We start from the raw sequence: 19,369 nt of genomic DNA, 5'->3' as shown, positions 1-19,369 counted from the left end.
TAGTCAAAATGCCCCCTTCTGTGAGTTTTTACATCTCATATACGGCAAGGAGGAAGAAACATGAGATGGGGGGGGGCGATCCGGAGCATTGTGTATGAACCCCATAGTTAAAGAACTAGATGGGGTGCCCTTATTTAGTTTTGGTACCTATGCCTGGGAACATTATGCATGACATATCATGTTTCATAGCACACCAGCCTGTATACATGTCCAAAGACATTGATCGGAATAGAAGCCTTTAAAACTGACTTAAATTATAACAAAGAAGTTGGAATAACGCCAGCCTTCCATTACCTGAAATTCGCCATCGATATGGCGAGTATCCCAGACAAATGCTAACGGCTCTTTCAGCTACTAGTACAAATTTTATGCCGGTCATTCAGAAAAACCAATGAAGGCTCGCAGTACAGTATGAAGGTGGAATATTAATACGCATGCAGGGAAGCGGAAGGCTGGCTTTACAGCCCCTTTGTATGTAAAGATGAAGAGGTGATGGTCCATGTAGGTGAAAGTTGGTAAAAAAAAAAAAAAAGACAAAAAAAAAGGGAAACCATAACTGAACAGAGTATAACGGGCTGTTTATAAGACCAATGGAGCTGTAAATTAAATTACATATATAATTTTATAATTCTTATTATTATTATAGTTCTGTCTGATGAGGAAAAACTCCAAATATAAAACTGAAGTCAATACATTCATTTTATGTCTATCACTGCAATGAAACATCTCTTCCATACAATAATATACAATAAAAAAAATTACTGGGAAATCTTCTGTGTATAGTTTTCTACTGGCTTTACAGATCAATTAAGTGGAAAGTCAGAAGTCCCGTATGAAGGCGTGATATAAAAAGTTGTGTCATTAAATGGCCAGAGAAACAAGTCTTTCCGTCAGACCGCGGTCCGTAAGCAGGAACAGAACCGACACAGGCATTAGGACGTCGTCATTGAGCTTTTCGATTCAACGTATGCCAGAGCTTTCTCTTTCACGGCCTGGATGCTTTCCGCGGTGCCGTGTTTCTTCTCGTACTCCAAGTAGCGTTTGAAGAAGAATTTAATTCTTTTTGCAGTCATGCTGAGATGAATGACTCGCTCAAAGATATCCCTGCGGAAACAATACGGTGTTCTGTTATACATCATAAAGCGTCGGCTCATAACTAATAAACTGGGATTTGTATTCTAAACAGCCCTAAAGGTATGGGTGTGTATGTACCGTATTTGCTCGCTTATTAGACGACCCCCCAAATTTTGAATATTAATTTTGGAAAAAAGAAAAAGCCTGAATATAAGCTGCGGGGGATCTGGATCTTAGTCTTGTAGTCAGACCTCTATTTGAGGTCTAATTAGAAGACGGCCTTGAATATAAGACAATGGCTACTTTTCAGAGCATTTGCTCTGAAAAAACCTTGTCTTATAACCGAGCAAATACGGTATGTATGTATGTATGTATATATATATGTATGTATACACACACATACATATATATGCATAGCTGAGAGCTTTATATACATTGGGATTGGTGAATTGAAAGCAAATGTATAGATCAAATGTAAATGCTCTTTTGGTGTAGAGAAGTTTGAAACTTCTCAACAGACTACAGACTAGAACATAGTGCCCTTGGGTCAGCTGATCACCTGCGGGTTTCTTATGTTCTGTATACCACATCGTACAGTGCTGCGGAAAATAACACTAAATCAAAATATTTTCTAGAAATTAATAAATGGGTTTCCTTACGCACTGACTTGACTTGTGAGTTCTTTACTTGTGATGCTGGTTTATGATCAACTTTTTTTTATTTTTTTTAAGGGGTGTTACATAATTGGATTAGTTTTCCTTTAAAAATTGTGTTTTGGTTGACTTGGTATGTAAATTATGTTTCTTCATTTGCATTCAAGGATGTTGATGATGTTAAAAAGGGATATATACAATATCTTAAAAATCGCTATCCACAAGCTTGCTTTAAACATTCTTTTGAAGACCCCACAAATGAAGAAAAAAAGGGGAGAGCTCCAGTTGTACGAGGGCTACTGAACCAGCAGTGCATGCCATGATATTACATGCGCAGACAGTAGCCAAATGGTGGCTTCAGATAAACCGTGACTATTCCATGGAGCTTTTACATCTGGTTACTGGCGTTTGGCTCCAAGTTTTAAGACGTACTGTTGTCTATAACCAGTATCCACTTACCTCACTTCCTTCTGGCCGCCATGTTTCATCATCATATCGATATAAACTGACCAGAGATCTGTTCGCTTTGGATAATTGCTTAGCGTGCTTTCAAACAAGGCCTTGGCTCGCTCGGTATCTCCCAGGTTAAATTCTAGCTGAGCGAACTTTGAAATGACATCGATGTCTGAAAACACAACAGGAAAAAAAAATTCACAGCATAATCAATCAAACCTTTAACACACGTCAACTCCTCACTTATAAACGCCTTTTATTTTCCCTTTTGATCTGCCCAATGCGATTACAGGTACGATCCTCTATAATTTAGAACAGATTGATATACAATTGCTTAATTGATCCCACAGGGTATTCATCAAAGACGTGTAATTAGTCCCTCACCTCATATCGCTAGAAGGTTGACGTCTTCAGTAACGTATACAGCAACAGCCAAAAGGAGACACGTGGCATCATACAATACCGTGACCAGTGATAAGAATTACACAAGGTTCTGACGAGCAAACGAATGCAGTCAGCCAATGGGAGATGGGATCTTCACCTTGCTAATTTCTCATTGGCTGCTCAGTGATCTGCTCTTTGGAGAGGCTGAATACTCACGTTCTTTCTCAGGAAGACACTTCAAGGCGCGCTGTAGTAACTTGTGCGTCGCTTCTTTCTGACCCTGTCTCAGAAGGAACGTGGCATACTTCAGCCACACGGACTTCTCCTGACGGAAGCGCTTCAGCATGGTGTTGAACAGATCTTCTGCTTGCTAGAAGAAAAAAACAAACAAACATTTAATTGGTTTTCTAGAAAAGCAGATGCAGAATTTAATAATTTGTGGAATTTTAATAAAATATGCAAAATGTTAAAGATCGGACAGGTTTCTTCCCCGGATAGCCCTTCTTAAGCCAGCACTGGAGCTAACTGGAGGTGTTTAGACAATAGCTGGGGGTTGGTGAAGGTACACACGGGGGGGGTGGGGGTATTTAAAGGGACTCCCTAACAACCATAAACATTAAAGTGCAGATGATGGCTCGTGTGAGCCCTCAAACACAAAACCCCCCCAGAAAAATCAAAATATTCCTTCTAAAAAGATGATGTGAGAAAAAAAAAAATAACTGAAGGAGAAAACAGAAAGAGATATAAGCAAATGAACAAACGGAAAATTGATGCATAAAGTGTCCATCAACACACATACACATTATATATATACACACACACACATATATATATATATACACATATATTACTTATATATATATAGATATATATATATATACATACATATATATATATATATATATATACACACACACATATATATATACATATATTACTTCTATCACAATTCTATAAATATTATTTTAAATACATTTGAAATAAATTTCTTTTACGCCCACTTTACAAACGTTCAAGAGACGGAAGGAGCGCTCACCTTAAACTTCTCCGATTTGATGTAGATGTCGGCCAGCTGCTGGAACACTTTCAGGGGCTCGTTATATTGGACAGCCCGCTCAAAAGCTTTCAGCAGCGATTCTTCTGCCCCATACATGTTTTCCAGGTTCAACAAAGCCACCCAAACGTTGAGCTTCTCTTGCTCCTCTCTAGGACAGACAAAATACACTTTAGTTCTAAATTATTAAAGATCAAGAAAAAAACTAATTCAGATAAATAAGTGTCATGGTTACCGGAAAGAAATCGTTTTGAGGGCCCTTTCTGCCACCGCTCTGGCTTTCTCGATCTCTGTAGCTTGAAGATGGAAAGCCATGTACTGGAGCCAGAGGATGGAGCTGTTTGGAGAGCTCACTACCAGCCGGTCAAAGTCATCGGCAGACTGAGGCTGCCGGCTCGGGTCCATAAGGGCAGCTTCGATCTTAGAAAGCTCCTTTTCTGCTTCTTTCTTTTCCATGGCCTTTTCTTTTGCGGTTTTCTTTGTCTGAAAGGTCACATAGAAAAACCAATGGAAAGTCAACAAAGTTTCATTCAACACGCGTGTGGCTTTAAAACAAATCCGGCACGGCTCGCGGGGATAAATAGGGGAAAGACGCAATCTCATATTTAATGAAATCACATGACATATAATTAGTATACAGGACAAAGATCACGTGGTCATCTTGGAGTTAGGATTATTAGAAGTTAAATACAAATGTTATAAATCCCATGGAAACGGCACAGGAGCTCTTGGAGGGGGCAATCGCTCCAATGGGCAAGGAGGGGGGGGGGGGCAACATCGGAATCACCAGTATGTATTGTATCATTGGTAGCCTGTGCCAAGTCTTAAGGTTATCCAACAAATCCAAAATACGAGCGGCACAGGCCATACCTTTGGCTGCGGCTCCTCCTCGTCCTCGCTGTCTGAGCTGCTTTCTTTCACATCCGCTAAAGACGTTCTCAGTGTCTGTAAACTGACGTCCCAGGAGAAGCCAGCAGGAACTTCAAGCCTAGAGATCGATTGTTTGCTGCGGTCCTTCTGGAAAGGGCAAAAAAAGCAACACAACTCACTCAGCAGCTGTTTAACACACAACCCCAGTACAATTATAGTAAAATGTATTCCTCATGTGGAAGCCAATTTAATCACACATTATATATAATAATATAAAATATACAAAAGTAACTTTGGTTAGAACAATAAAGGTCCCTTTGATACTATGCTGCTACATGGCTTTGCAAACACATTCTACGGCACCATCATTGGGTTAACGCGTCCAACTCACCGTATCAGTGGTTTTGTCTTTGTTCTCTCCTTTATCTTCTCGACAGTAAACTTCAACTCCGCTGTCTTCGTCCTCCTTGTTCTCCTGAGATTTCTTTTTCTTTTTCTTCTTTTCAGGAACATCCTGCAGAACATCATAGGACCAACGTGAGCACAAGTTCTGTATTTATTTTTTTAAGTTATCTTTTTATTGGATCCAAAATTATATATATATATATATATATATATATATATATATAGCCAGTAAAGCCAGTTTTGATACTAAATCGCGGTACCTTTGTTTCACTCTGCGAAACTTTTCTTTTTCTCTTGTCGGACTGTTCCCGCGGATCTCTGACGATTCTCTTTTTGAGGCCAGCAGATTCTGGGATCACATCTGGTTTGCCAGTGTCCTCCGGGAGAAACGAGAGGTCGACGTGCTTCTCCTCTATATCTTTCCTGGAAAATAACAACGCCACAATATAAAGCTTATGTAGAGAGAACTAGAAGTGAAAGCATCAAGAGGCCTAACTTGGAAAACCTCAACCTCGTCCTCCACGTATACATACCCAATAACTTTAGCTGTCAGCAGTGTTCCTTCTGGGATATACTTCTTATACAATGTTATATCGGGAACATAGTAACTTGTGACATTACTGAATTTGAGATGCCCCACAAGAGTGCTTGATAACCTGTAACAAATAACAGTTATTAAATTACATCCGCAAGTGGCTAGTAGCCAATTCATTAGAAGACAATGAATGGCAAGAACGTCTATGGTTAGGATTTAAGAAGTCATGGCATATCTGCTCTATACGAGGGCAGAGAGAAAATGCCACACTTACACTGTATTTGCCCCCAAGTCTCACCAAACCCCAGAGACAGAACGTTGTGCATCGACGTATAAAAAAAACATACCTGAAAAACACTCCCTTTTCTGAAATTGCACTGACGTAACCGCTGACACACTGCCCTTCTTCAAGGCTTTCAACAGATGTGATTTCTGGGTTGGCAACGCTGATGTTACTCTCAGGATTTAGCCTGAAACAAAAAGGATTGGAAAACAGCATAAGATTTAATGAAAAAAGAGCATTTCTGGTGGTGTAATTACCGTATGAACCAATGGAACGCCATTCCACCCACTGTTAGCACTTGCCATGCGATACCGATTTTTTTTTAAACTCTCTCTATATCAGAGTACAGATCAGACACGTTGTGGTTACGGTTCCTATACCGGTTTATTGACGTTAGTATAAAAATCTCTGCTTATGCACGATCCCTTAAAATGAGTACCTGAGGAAGCCAATCAGTGTCAAGAAAACCAATCCCACAGAACCCAAGAAGAATGCTCCCTACACACGTGGGGGTCTCATTAACCCTTGGAAATCTTGCTCAAGTCACCACTAGCAACTCAATTGGTGAGGAAAACACAATGGTTGGAGGGTCCCTTTAAGATTACGACTCCCATAGTATATACATATAATGAGTTTCAAATACTGCGACTTTTGAAAAGTAAGTAGCGTTACATAGGTTTCCTATAAAAAAAATGTAAGAATTGTGACAGTGACAGATGCCAAGAAGAAAAACCGCAAGGCTAGATGTTACCTTGACTTCCTAAGCGATAGCTCCGTGGTAGCTGAAGTAGAGAGTACACAGCACCTACATTTAAGAAAGGAAATACAATAAGTCAAACAACGCGTGTAGGTTGGTTTTGACAGTAAACCCTGTCGGTAGCAGGAGGTCCGTGCTTTATGGACCACCACTCTGTCTCTGTGTCGGAGGATGCAGAACACGCTATGCAAACTATTGGACTAGAGCAAATAAACAATAAAACACAGAATAGAAAAACAAATGAGACTAAAGAACACGAGCCTACATAGAACTACGTCATACCAATGAGCAGCCATATAAACTCCAGAGCCTGGGGTGGGAGGTAGGCATCTCGATAATGTGACTATATAGAGGACAGCTAGATGTTGGTGGCTTCCCCGACCTAACACAATGTTAACTTTTGGTATAAATACACATTTTAATTATGCAAAAAACTACACGTACGCACACACACAGACACAGACACACACGCGCACGCACATAAATACAAACGTGAACAAATTTAGTTCTAACCTCACAAACTGCCCAGGGCTAAAACTGTCCAGCGGAGCCTCGGCGTGACAATCGCTTAAGTGAAAAAGGTCGACTTTGCCGGTCTTTCGAAACGGGAGGGATACAACAAGACAAGAACCCGGAATCACCTTCTTCACACGGCCCACCAGATCGGTGCCTTTTTCCAGCCGATGGAAGCCTGCGTAAGAAAGAAACACAATCTAAGCGTCTCAGAACGAAGAGTATCGGAGACCGTGTTGCTGCTTCTAGGGAGTATTGCCTTTGGGTCTGAGCCACAGGACCCCATACCTTACGGACAGCAAGACTTACTCTTAATGATGAAGAAGAGCATAAGAGCCCCAGAAGGACCAGATACTCAAAGTAATTGAGCATTACTAAAACCACCGATATTTGGCAAATAATGCCATTTTTTGGAGATATTTACTTTAAAAAGTTCACCCACAATGGAAGATGAGGCCGGGGGCAGTAAAATTCTAAGTTTACACTGGGATTTACACTTGTTTTGGTGTGGAAGTACTTTAAAATTTGCTTTCATTTGCACTTCTGGCCACGAAAGATATGTCCTCATTTTAGATGTTAAAATAGCCAGAAAGCGGAGTCTCGCGTTCCCGTGAGCCCGTCGGCACCCGGCATGACAATACCTGTGAGCGACAGGTGAAGATACTTCAGGGAGGCATCTAGGGACACTACCGTAGCAGACAACGCCTGCCCTTGCTTGAAATTCTTTTCTGGACGTTTCAAAACCTGGGGAGGAAAAATTTTGAATTTTGCTTAGCGACGTCTCAATACATGGTCCGCGGAAACAAATATGGAGGAGGCATTTTCATACCTTTGGAGTATGCGAGAGGAGCAACTGCTCGATTCTGCCACGGACACCAGGGGTGAGCTCTACCTCCAGGACGGACATCTCCTTATAATACTGCACACGGTATAAAAGAAAATGCCAAAATTAAGCGCTGTCCAACTTAAAGTTTAATATATCCGGCTGTTTTTCCTGGATTTCAGGGAAAATTATTCAATTAACATTTAGCCAAGTCAGTCGACTTTCTTTTTTTGATACTAAGAACAGATTAAATAGCAATCCTTGGGAACAAAAGCTATGTTTTGTACATACCGACTTTCCTCTTTTAATGGTTATTACCTTTAGTACGAAGCATGTAACCTTCTCTCCAACGCTGTACATGTTCAGGTTTTTGGGAGGTGGTAAATCACCCTCTTTTTCAATTACACTGCAAGAGAAAAATACATATTTACTATACGAGTCGTTAATGTAACCGGACAAACCGTATGATACGCCACGCACGTTTGGGAGGTCATTCTTCAATGAAATTGTTGAAAAACTGGGTTGATTCCTGCTTTACAAGGTCTCTGCTTACATAGAGGATTACTTACCTTGGAAGAAGGCTCAACTCTGGCAAAGACTGCTTGAAATTCGGGTGCGTAATTGGCAGGAACCTATGAAAAAGAAACCATAACTCGTAAATCCTGATGTGTTTGTAACTCTGAATAAACCAAACATGATAAACCTTTCATCTAAACATTTCACTTTAAATAGCTGCACTGAAACATAAGATAGCACATACTTTATACAGATCTCTTTTGTAGGGTCTTTATTCACCTCTCGGTAAATCGGAGGAAGGCAACCTACTTTAGATGTTCACCTAAAAATCCCCATTATCCTCCACAAGCCACAATCTTTGCCTGCATGAGGTTGACAAGGGTTGTAAATCTTATCAGCCGGAGAGATATATCCACCTCTGACCTCAAATCACTGCTGATGAGGGGTCAAAAATCACGAAAGCCCAACCAGTGGATATGTGGACCTACAGAAGGCTCTTTAAAGAGACAATTCTCCCTATATTTTTCACCTATACAATGTGTTAGCCCAACACACCTGTGCGACTTCACATCTCTTGCTCCTATGATCCGACAGGTGACGCTCTGCTTAGGCTTCAGTTTGGATGTCGGGAAGGAACCCTCGGACATCTCCTCCAGTATTTGAGACACGTGGATAAATCCAACCGCTTTATCATCGATGGAGACGACGACGCTGTTTGGTTTCACGGTCTTCACAGTCGCAGAGACGACCGATCCGATCTGCAGGTCTTTCTGTATGCCGCTGCCCGGCGCAGCGCTCTCTTGCGTCTTCTTGTCTCGCTTCTTGTTTTTCTTCTCGGTTGAATCTCGCACGGCGAGCAAATACCTGTGTTCCTCTGCAGATGCTGTTTTAAGAGTTATGGAGACCCTTTTCCCGATATTTAACTTTTCAGACTCAAATTGGTGCGTGTCATTAAAGTGACAGGACACGGGTACAGCTGCCAAATGTGAAGTACCCTCCAAAGCCACAACGGCAAACTCCTCTGCTACATGTTGCACGACGGCAAAATAAGTGGAGTTTTCTGTAAGCTGAGAGGCAGGAGAGAAGGTTATTCATCAATTATACATATTATTAAATATAAACCAACATGCAGTCATATTTTCAGAGCAATAAGGCTTATGGCATCAGATTTTGGTGTTTAAACATTTCAGAGAGCATGGGGCCAACTGAAATCTCTATACAAGTCCCTTGGATGACCACAAGACAAGAAAAGGTATAGATATTTAGCCAGTCAGGGCTCCTGGGTAGCCATAAGTAGGAACACATACTTATACTGATGAGAAATAACCAGAAATGAATTTTAGATCACCAAATATTTGACTCTGAGCAACATCATAAACATGTACAGCTGAACCTTCAGTTGCCACCAGCTGAGGTTAAGATACTCACCACTCCTTTCTTCTTCAGGAGAGTATTATTTAAAGAGACGTAAACGTGAGACTTGATGAGATCTACATACAGAACCACGGCTTTCACTTTCTGGCCGCTGTCTATGCTTTTCCCTGCAATGGAGGTAAAACAACGTCAGATAAAACATCATCTGTAACGTCAGAATAATATTCCTAAAGCTCCGATGCGTGCAGCCTCTGCATTATAATTTGTGTTATCTGCGCCAGCAATTCCTATTATCCATTCCTGGACACAGCTCCACGTTCCGCGGTAAATCTTTACCAGTCAGAGAGCAGAGAAATAATTCAGGGCTCATTATATTATTCCCCACACTTAGCGGAAAAAAACCCATATCTGAAACATAATTAACAGACCATGGGGTTTACCTTTCCTGGCTTATTAAAGCTTTTGCATGAAAGTATCATGAAAAATACCTGAGCATTACATGCAGTGATGTACACAGTAATGTAGGTCAGCATTGATAAAAATCTATTCTTATTGGTCATAGTGCCCTGATGGGTGACTAAGACTAAGCCATTCTATTCTATTGTCTACCATAGGTAGCATAATGGGTTGCTTGTCTAGTATGTCTAGAAAATGCACGAACGGTTATTATACAGCTGCCTGAAAACATTATATCATGCAAAAACTACAAATTTAAGACAAGTATGGTGAGCTTTTTCAGTAATAAACTGATTGAACCCGTACCTCCAAGGTTATGGTTGGAAGCCATAACTTTTTCAGCGCCAGGAATCTGGCCAACAGCGAAAAGGATTGTCCCGTCTTCTTCTACCTCCTTGACCACCAGGTTCAGCTTTTTTCCAGGGACTAAACTGGTGATACTTTCACCATCATCAGAGTCTCCTAAAAATTAGAACCATACACAACATTAAGGATATTTGTTCCTAGTGCTGCACGGAACAGACGAGACATTAACAAAAGGTGGACAGCAAGCTTTATAAGGCTATGATAAATTATTCATAATATAAAAGCAGCCCATGTGACCAACTCATTAAATAATTCAATTTCCCTTTAAAAATGATGCTAGGATTCCAAGCCCTCCATCCCATTAGCTGCTCTGAAATCGGTTGCTATAAAGAATGACGCCAAACATCCGATGATGTCATCAGGATTAAGGTAAGCCAGCAGAGAAAATTTACCAAAATCTCCATAGTGTGTACAAAAACGTAAAAAATGAAAGCCGTTGCTCGAAGCCAATAGGTTTCTTGCTGCCGACAATGAAACAGCCTCACCTTTTCTGCTGATCATGCTCTTTAGGAGCTGCTGTTCGCTGAAACACCGGCTCAGCCGAGAGAAGCTGTCATCAGAGCAGTCATCCGGAGCGCACTGAGACAGCTTCAGGGTCAGCAGACAGCGCTTCCGCTCCTCGTCTGTCTCCAGAACCTTGGCTACCACCGTCTGTCCTTCTACAAAATGCTCGTTGACGTCCGTCACAAACTTATCGGCCACTTCCTGTTAGCGAGAAGCCAAAACTTAACTTTTCTTCTTATTTTATAAACTCGTATTAAAAATTAATGAATATAGGGACAGCCTTACTTACCGATTTGGGTGCCAAGCCTACTAGCCCGTGTGACAACTGCACAAACACGCCGTACGGCATGGTATTTCTCACAAACCCGGTGAGTAACATCCCAATCTGCAAGTCGGAAAATTCTTTCACGCAGTCGTCTTCCTTCACGGCCGCAATCAGAGTGGATTTCCTGGTTAATATCTACGCTTTCCGTAAAGGATTAAACGAGTAATTACAGGGGGCTGCCAGATAGTCACGGAGTCCTTAAAACGCACATCGGGGCTGAGATAAGACACAAGTCCAGCGACTTCAACCTTTCCAAAGTATCCCCTATTGCACTGATCCAGATGAAAGGGATAAAAGTGGGAAAATAACCCTTCACTCCGTAGGCTAATTGTCTAAACGATGCACTAGCCATGTGCCATTCAGAAACACAAGTGTGCTGTACAGCTCAAAGCTACAAACTGCCAGCAAATGTACAGATCAAAAGGAACATACAACTATATGTTGGTTGCCACTGGCAACCATTTAATATTTATCAATTGGAAAGCAGATGAATATAACGGCAAAGTAAGGTTACACATTATTATTTATGCGAAGGTGCGTTTTAAATACATTGAAGGTGGCAACGGCCCGTTCTGGACTCCGATGTCATCTCGCTCTTTAGATCTCCCTCGTTTACCGTTGAAAAGTAATAAAACACACCTATTAACGTCTGCCCCGTTATAATAAACGTTACTTATGTGTGACGAAAGGATACATTCTTTTTCTTAAAGCTGCTCAGATACATTGCTCCGGGGAGGACGTCTCCCACCTCCAGGCGATGCCACAGTAAATTGCAATTTGTGATGTAATCCGACAGGTGCATTTTAGGAAGGAAGGCGGGGGTGTTCTCCGGCAGGGTTACGACATCCAATCCCTCGGCGGTCTTCTCGACGACTTTTACATCAACCACCTGAAATACACAAGGCGATGAGAAAATCTAGAGAAATGGGCTGCCTGCTTACACGATATTATACAGATGGGCAGATCATGGAAACATGCTAAAAAATATATATATAAAATGTAAAAAAGTAGAGACTCCAAGGAATAAAAAGAGGATTTCTCTGCGATCCTGTGTATTATCTGTCCTTAAAGGACAATGGGTTGTCCTTAAACCCGTTAAAAACAATGCATTGTGAGCCTGTACACGCACAGGCTTTGTCATGAAGGGGTTAAAGGCTTCGGAGATATTTTGTTTTAATGTATAAACATGAGACGAGGCAAAATCTGATGTCTAATCAATTTCCTGTCCTGAAGTCGCGCCTCCCCCCTTCCCCTTACAAAGGCTGCCTGAACCAATCAGCAGCAGTCAGCAACTGAATAGGATAAATGCATATCCTGAGAACAGGAAGTGGAGATGGTTGCCGCGGTGACACACATGGCATTTTAGCACTGTACTTTCTAGCAGTGCTTCCATGTTGTTATATTTTATCTTTAAGCGGATTACTCGAATTCAGAGAATTCATATAAATAATTTACAGAAATATTTACCTTGCCAATTTCCAGGGCTTTTGGGTTTGGTTTCTTCAGCGTCGCTTCTTCATCATCATCCTCTTCGGTTAATTTAAACGACACCAAGATCCTTTGAGTTTCTACATTGCATTCCAGGACACGCACCTTTATCACCTACAAAAGAAGAGAGTTGATGTTCAAAGCAAAAGCGAATTTAGTACATAAACACATCTATGTACACACACACACCCATCCATTCACGCCGTTACAACACATCAGTGCATCATATCAACACCTAACCTGTCCTTTGTAGAAAACCTCCTCTGGATTGTGAATGGGTTCCGAGCTCAGTTGACTCCTCAGAGCCAGCGCTTGAACTTCGTTGTAGAATTTGACAATGCAGCCGTAGGTTTTGATAGAGACAATGAACCCGTGAGTGATGAGACCTGGCTTTGCATCCTCGAAACTGGCAATCACCGGCAGCCTCGAGTTCAATAATGTTTTCTTCCTTGTTAATATCAACTTCTTGGCTGTTGGATCTACAGTTAGAACCTAATGGAGAAAAAACAGTAAGGGGTATAGAAAGTCAACCCTGTAATACCTTTTTATTACTCAATATAGTAAATCATTTGAACATTCTGCCTCGTACTTACCCTGCACTTCACACTCAGCCCTGTTTTATACTTGAGTTCGGGATGCTGAAGCTCGACATCCGCCAAATGGAGTCGCGGGACAAGACCAGAGAGATAATTGGTGATCTTCACTACCATACCTACAGGTTCAATGGTGCTCACGGTGCCCTTGGAAAGAAACGGATATTAAGTTAATATTCTGTGAACTCTACAATTAGAAGTCCTACATCAAATGGTCTTCTGAACTCAAAAGTTCCCCAGGGAAAAGACCAATGACGCCTAATATAAAACCTCATCTTAATGCAGAGTGTCCGCCAACCAACCATGGAATATTTTATCAGCTGTTAAGGCGGCAGCAGAGAGACGGTTACAAACACCATGATAGAATAAAAATAAATGCATTGTTTTGCAGCCAGCCGTACAATCATTAAGAATATCGTTTACCGACGAGTCGTCTTAATGAACGTCACAATGTTTGGCTGAGAGGTGCTGTTCTGATCGACACTCCAAGCTGTCAGCACAACTCTGCGCAAACCAGCCATTCACTAAGACATCCACAGCGAGCCACCGAGCGCCCCACAAACGTGGATCTGTGCATTTTTATAGCAATTTGGCGTAACCAACAATAAGCTATATACCTATTTAACCACCCAGCACGGTTGACTTTACCTCTACTATCTGCCCAGCTCGTATATCTTCGTGCCGCAAGAACAGCCCTTCTACGACGCTCCTACAAAGTCAAATCGCAACAAAAGATAAGCACCCATCGGATATAATGACCCAGAAGCTACACTTTAGCAACAGGCATTTAACAGAGCATAGGCAAACACATAAAAAACACACACACACACACACACATATATATATTCATAATAGTGAATATTTAACGTGTAAGTGAAAACGGTGAATTAAAATAAAATATACACTATTTTTACACTGTCCATGAATGATGTTCTAATATTTTTTTTATTGATTTTCTTAAATTAGTGTTAGCCTTACGACACACTTTAAAACCCACCAGGAATCAAGAATAAGATGAGCGCTAGTTCTGGACAACAAAGCAGATACAAGATGTAGCATTCAATTGTGTGTGTGTGTGTTATTAGTTCTAATAACTAATAAGAGATCTCTCTAGCCTGCTGTATCGGTAAGTATATTTATTTAAAGGTATCTAGAGTCAGGCAAGTGTATGTTCGCACTTCTGGATAAACCCTACCACCCATTCAGCGAGGGTTAGTAATGTTATTAAGCTTTAGAAGTTTGTTACACTCAGAAAGATTTTTGGACATTTTTGTCCAAAGCTGTGTGGAGTGAGATTGCTGTTCTTACGTCTTCAAAGATATCAAGAGCGTCTCATCCATCGGGCTGTACTCGATCACTCGCACTGCGTGACGGGTGCCGTCTTTAATTTTCTCAACACCCTTGGGGTTTTCAGAAAGATTGTGCATCTGTAAATATAGTAAAAGTGAAACATCAGCTATGATTCCTGCCGGGATATTAAGCAACATTTGAGCTACAAGAACCTACAAAAAAAAACAAAACAAGTGCTTCTAAGACTTGACTATAATAGTCCAGGTTCTATCGGTTTATCGTTCTGGAACACGACTGGATAACCTCAAGACCTTGTGGACGGTTCCATCTTTATAGCTTCCAACATGTATCTTGACCCAGGTAATCCTACAACTTGAAATGACATTAAAAACTTTATGACTTCTAAACATATTGGTGGGGAAACGAAGTATATATTCTGGATTCGTAGCTTTGCTATTACTTACAAACGCAAATCCCAAAGTTCCTTCGCCAAGCTGGAAGAAAGCTCCCGCCGTCTTAAACATGGATTTCATGGCGCAGTCCTCGATGACCGACCCGACCAGGGAGCTGGACAGCTGCCGCACGGAGCTCCCCGGCTGCACAAACGACTGGCGTAGCGTCAATCGGAAGTTTTTGGAAGACGGGTCGACCCAAAGAATGCAAGCTTTCACCTGCAAGGGAGTATAAATCAATAACGGCAAGCATCCTAAATATTAAAAAGCTGTTTTGTTCTCTATTGTCAATTAACCAAAAAATGGTTGAATCTTGTTTGTTTCCAATGTTTTAGTAAAAGGTGCATACAATGGGCATGATATGCATACATACTTTAAATAAAAAACACAGCCCGTGTAATTATGGTTTATTCCATTCAAAAGTTTGGGGTCGCTTAGCTGGTTTTTTATGGAAAACAAAAGGAATTTCTGGCTATAACATAATCGCAAAAGGGTTTTCTAATCATCAATCAGCCTTTTAAACTTAAACTTGGATCAGCGAACACAACGTGCCATTGGAACACAGGAGTGATGGGAGTGATAAAGGACCATTGGAACACAAGAGTGATGGGAGTGATAAAGGGCCATTGGAACACAGGAGTGATGGGAGTGATAAAGGGCCATTGGAACACAGGAGTGATGGGAGTGATAAAGGGCCATTGGAACACAGGAGTGATGGGAGTGATAAAGGGCCATTGCAACACAGGAGTGATGGGAGTGATAAAGGGCCATTGGAACACAGGAGTGATAAAGGGCCAATTGAACACAGGAGCGATGGGAGTGATAAAGGGCCAATTGAACACAGGAGCGATGGGAGTGATAAAGGGCCATTGGAACACAGGAGCGATGGGAGTGATAAAAGGTCACTGGAAAACAGGAGTGATGGGAGTGATAAAGGGCCTCTGTACGCCTATGAAGATATTCCATTAAAATCAGAAGAGATCTAAGATGGAATATTGAAACCTCTTTTAAAAGAAAGTAGTTTAAGGTAAGTCTGTAGCAGGAAAAAAGGAAATAAACTAAACATTTTTTATGTATGCCATATCACTTACCTCCTGGTCCACACTGTACGCACTCTTTTTTTGGAGATCAAAGTGCAAGAAATCTACAGCTCCCGTGTAGGATGACAAGAAGGATAGGGAAATTTTGCTGATGGATACCTGTGATTAGAAAGAGAGCGGCAAAATACAGGGTCAGGGCTGGGTTAAAATCCCTTCTTAGACTTGAAGAAATAGTGAGAACCAAAGCTTATGGGGTAAAATTCTACAAACCACCCCCCCCCCCCACCCACACACACACACAATGTGCAGCAATGACTTGAGATTTCCCCGTACCGTAAAGCGTATTCATACAGAACATCCTAAATATTAGTATGCTACTTCCATGAATTTGCGACCTGTTCGCATTTTACCTTCGTAATTTTGGCTTTAACAACCAGTCCGGGCAACAGATTATTCAATGTCCACTTTTGTTCAACTGTCGCAAATGCTGCAGCCACTTCGGACTGAACGACGGACAGACGGACAATCCTCCCTTCATTCTTCACTTCATCAACCACGCAGTTAAGGTACTCTCCCACTCTCAGGGCTGCTCCTAGAAGAAAGATAGGGTGCAAGGTTGTAACCAAGGAATTCAAAATGTCAGAAAACATTTAACCCTTTCAGGTTGAATATTCTAAGAGCGACACTTCCTGTCTAGAACGTTTTTTAGAAAATGTTCTGGAGCTCAATCAGGTGAGACGGTCACAACGAGAGCCAAGGCTGACCAGTGAAACTTCACAAACCTTTGTTTGCTTGCTTTAGAAACACTTGAGCTTTTTGACGAGGCAAGAACGCCTTAGATCCACCAATTCCTATGTCAACAAGATACCCATGATCTTCTACACTGGACACGCAGCCCGACAGCAACTGCACAGAGACAAAAAGACAAAAATCATAAGCACAAGTAAAAGACAGATGGAATAACAGCCCTAAAACGTGACAGGCCACAATAATATCCTCAGTTATTGAGGTCCCCATACAATACCCCCCCCAGACAAAATAATAAATTAACAGACTTTATAGCTTAATACCAGCATTGTAATTTGGTTTGTCTACAGTTTCACCCCAAGACATACCATGCCTGGTTGTAAAGACGCAGCCACGAGGACACTGTTGACAAGTTTGGGATCGACCGCCAACTTGACGCTGTTAAAGCCACCTGCTGTCGTCTCCAAGCCACTGACAGCACATCTTATCAACATCCCAGGAGAGTACAGGTCAGACAGAGGAGTTAAATTCTGGAAGGGAAGAGAATAAAACATGCTTTCCGCATAAGTACCCAATGCTACATATTAAAAATGTCGCAAAGCAAAGTCCAACAAACCCTTTGCACCCTTTACCTACAAACCTTGAGCGGAACTACCCTGCGAGCCAATTTGGCTTGGTCACCGTTTTATGTCTCTGACTGCTAAAATCTACGTAATGAACCAAGAACCTCTGCTGGTTGGCGGGTGGTAACGTATTATTCTTGCCAGAAGTGATCTGCCAGAATCCAAAATGGCAGCAGCCTGTGGCACAGCTGGTATCGTATAATCAATTTCCTGCTCTGAAGTTCTCCTGACCGGCCGATTACAAAATCTGCAATCAACAACACTAACACACAACAAACCTAACAATAAAAGGAATAGTCAGGCAGAAAGTCCTTACCTCCAATACGACTTCCTTCTCCACCTGCTCATTGAGGAGTTTGGTATAGGCCTCGCAGATGTTCATTGCATGGACGTATCCCGTCAGGCCATACGGCAGGCTGACAACCAGTTCGAAGTCTTTAGCTTCTTTCACACAACCCAAGAGCAGAAAACCAACGCTGAGATCCTAAACACCAAGAGAACGAACACGTAAACATGTAAATTACCTGAGCAATACATTACCATCATCACTTAAAGGGGACCGGTGATAGGTGTGAGTGTGTACGTATGTATGTGTGTATGTGTGAGACCTTTAGTGTAACAAAATGTGTTAATCACCTATACAGCAAAAGTATTAGTTTACATCATAAAACCGGATATCTGTAGCAAAAAACTAGATTTATTCAATATAGAGAGACCTAAAGCACCATTTTATTTTATAAAGGCTGCCTGAGCCAATCAATAACAATCAAGGAATTGTCATTCAGTCCGTCAACAGAGGTATTAAAATGTAGGATGGGGGGGGGGGTCAGATCCGCTAAGTATCACCCAATCAGATTTTAGGAAAAGTCACAGGAGAAATTTTTTTTGTTAATAAAAGATGTAACGGGAGAACAGACCTTAAACCGCAGGATTTTCACCGGCTGCTCTTTGGCCGGCGTGGCTTTCTCTGGACGGACAGCCTTTGGCTTCTCACTGCCCGCTTTCCTCTTTTTCTTCCTGGTTTCCTCTTCTTCTTCATGAAACTGAAGAAACATTTCCAATGATAACTCATAGGTTTTTCACTTTACAAATGTTTTCGATCCCCCTTCAAGTTTTTTTTTATTTTATGCTTCCAAACAAGATTGCAACTGGGACAAATATATAAAATGTTAATGTATTTAAATATATATTATATATATATATATATATATATATATAAAATGTTCGGTGATGTTAACTTACAGAGAACAGGTTGTCACTTTCTTTCTTTCTCTTTTTAGTGGTTGACTGGTCAGATTTGGGTAACGATCCACCACGAGGGAAACATTCCTCCTCCATGATGTCTTGATTTCTTCTCTGTATTTATAAAAATAAAAGGGCCATCATCGATGTTATTAAATACTCTACATTATTATGTTTTACAAAACAAGTATGAATGTAGTGCCAGGTTGCCATGGCGACAAGAAATCACTTCCTGGCATTATTATTATTAAATATTTTACAAAATGCCATCATATTCTAGATTGTAAGCTCGTTTGAGCCGGGCCCTCCTCACCTGTTGTTTCTGTAAGTCAAATTGTTATGTTACATACTACTTGTTATGTCCTGTCTACCTATTGTACAGCGCTACGGAATACGATGCCGCTATATAAAACAATAATATTATTCTGTAGAACTGTACAGTGGGCATCTAGGGTTTTGTCATCCCATTGCAACAAAAAAAGCAAGCTCAGCGTCCCGTGTGTAGACCTTCCATTTGTTTCAGCGCAAAAGCCCAAGACGATGCTTCCA

General features: G+C 41.2%; 1 protein-coding gene across 1 annotated transcript; it reads right to left on the bottom strand.

Moving 5' to 3' along the window:
- Positions 1-932: 932 nt before the first annotated feature.
- LOC149288651 (protein RRP5 homolog) lies at positions 933-18,916 on the bottom strand. Its single transcript, XM_089491368.1, has 35 exons — positions 18,821-18,916; positions 18,496-18,621; positions 17,895-18,062; positions 17,324-17,485; positions 16,991-17,114; positions 16,619-16,800; positions 16,260-16,367; positions 15,181-15,387; positions 14,735-14,853; positions 14,075-14,135; positions 13,427-13,573; positions 13,074-13,325; positions 12,813-12,947; positions 12,040-12,234; positions 11,310-11,480; positions 11,002-11,221; positions 10,457-10,612; positions 9,749-9,861; positions 8,876-9,387; positions 8,374-8,436; positions 8,123-8,210; positions 7,811-7,900; positions 7,623-7,725; positions 6,982-7,159; positions 6,463-6,516; positions 5,776-5,898; positions 5,427-5,549; positions 5,154-5,316; positions 4,880-4,984; positions 4,489-4,635; positions 3,854-4,101; positions 3,601-3,769; positions 2,781-2,934; positions 2,187-2,352; positions 933-1,104 (listed from the first exon to the last, which is right to left on the bottom strand). Exons 1-35 carry the CDS (start codon positions 18,914-18,916, stop codon positions 933-935), a joined length of 5,400 nt encoding a protein of 1,799 aa, XP_089347494.1.
- Between the last annotated feature and the right edge of the window lie 453 nt (positions 18,917-19,369).

Source organism: Sceloporus occidentalis, unplaced genomic scaffold, assembly GCF_023333645.1.
Source record: "Sceloporus occidentalis isolate IW3139 unplaced genomic scaffold, rSceOcc1.0.p SCAF_50, whole genome shotgun sequence".
NCBI classification, from domain to species: domain Eukaryota; kingdom Metazoa; phylum Chordata; class Lepidosauria; order Squamata; family Phrynosomatidae; genus Sceloporus; species Sceloporus occidentalis.
The sequence above is the reverse complement of the archived record's forward strand: the minus strand, read 5'-3'. Positions and strand labels throughout refer to the sequence as shown.

Excerpts from the sequence above, each read along its gene's own strand:
- LOC149288651 (XM_089491368.1), bottom strand. The coding sequence starts at position 18,916 with ATGGAGGAGGAATGTTTCCCTCGTGGTGGATCGTTACCCAAATCTGAC. Across the intron at positions 13,574-14,074 it reads GAGCTGGGCAGATAGTAGAG|GGCACCGTGAGCACCATTGA; the intron begins GTAAAGTCAACC and ends TTTCTTTCCAAG. Across the intron at positions 11,481-12,039 it reads GCAGCTTTAAGAAAAAGAAT|ATATTAACCAGGAAATCCAC; the intron begins GTATCCTTTCGT and ends CGGAAAGCGTAG.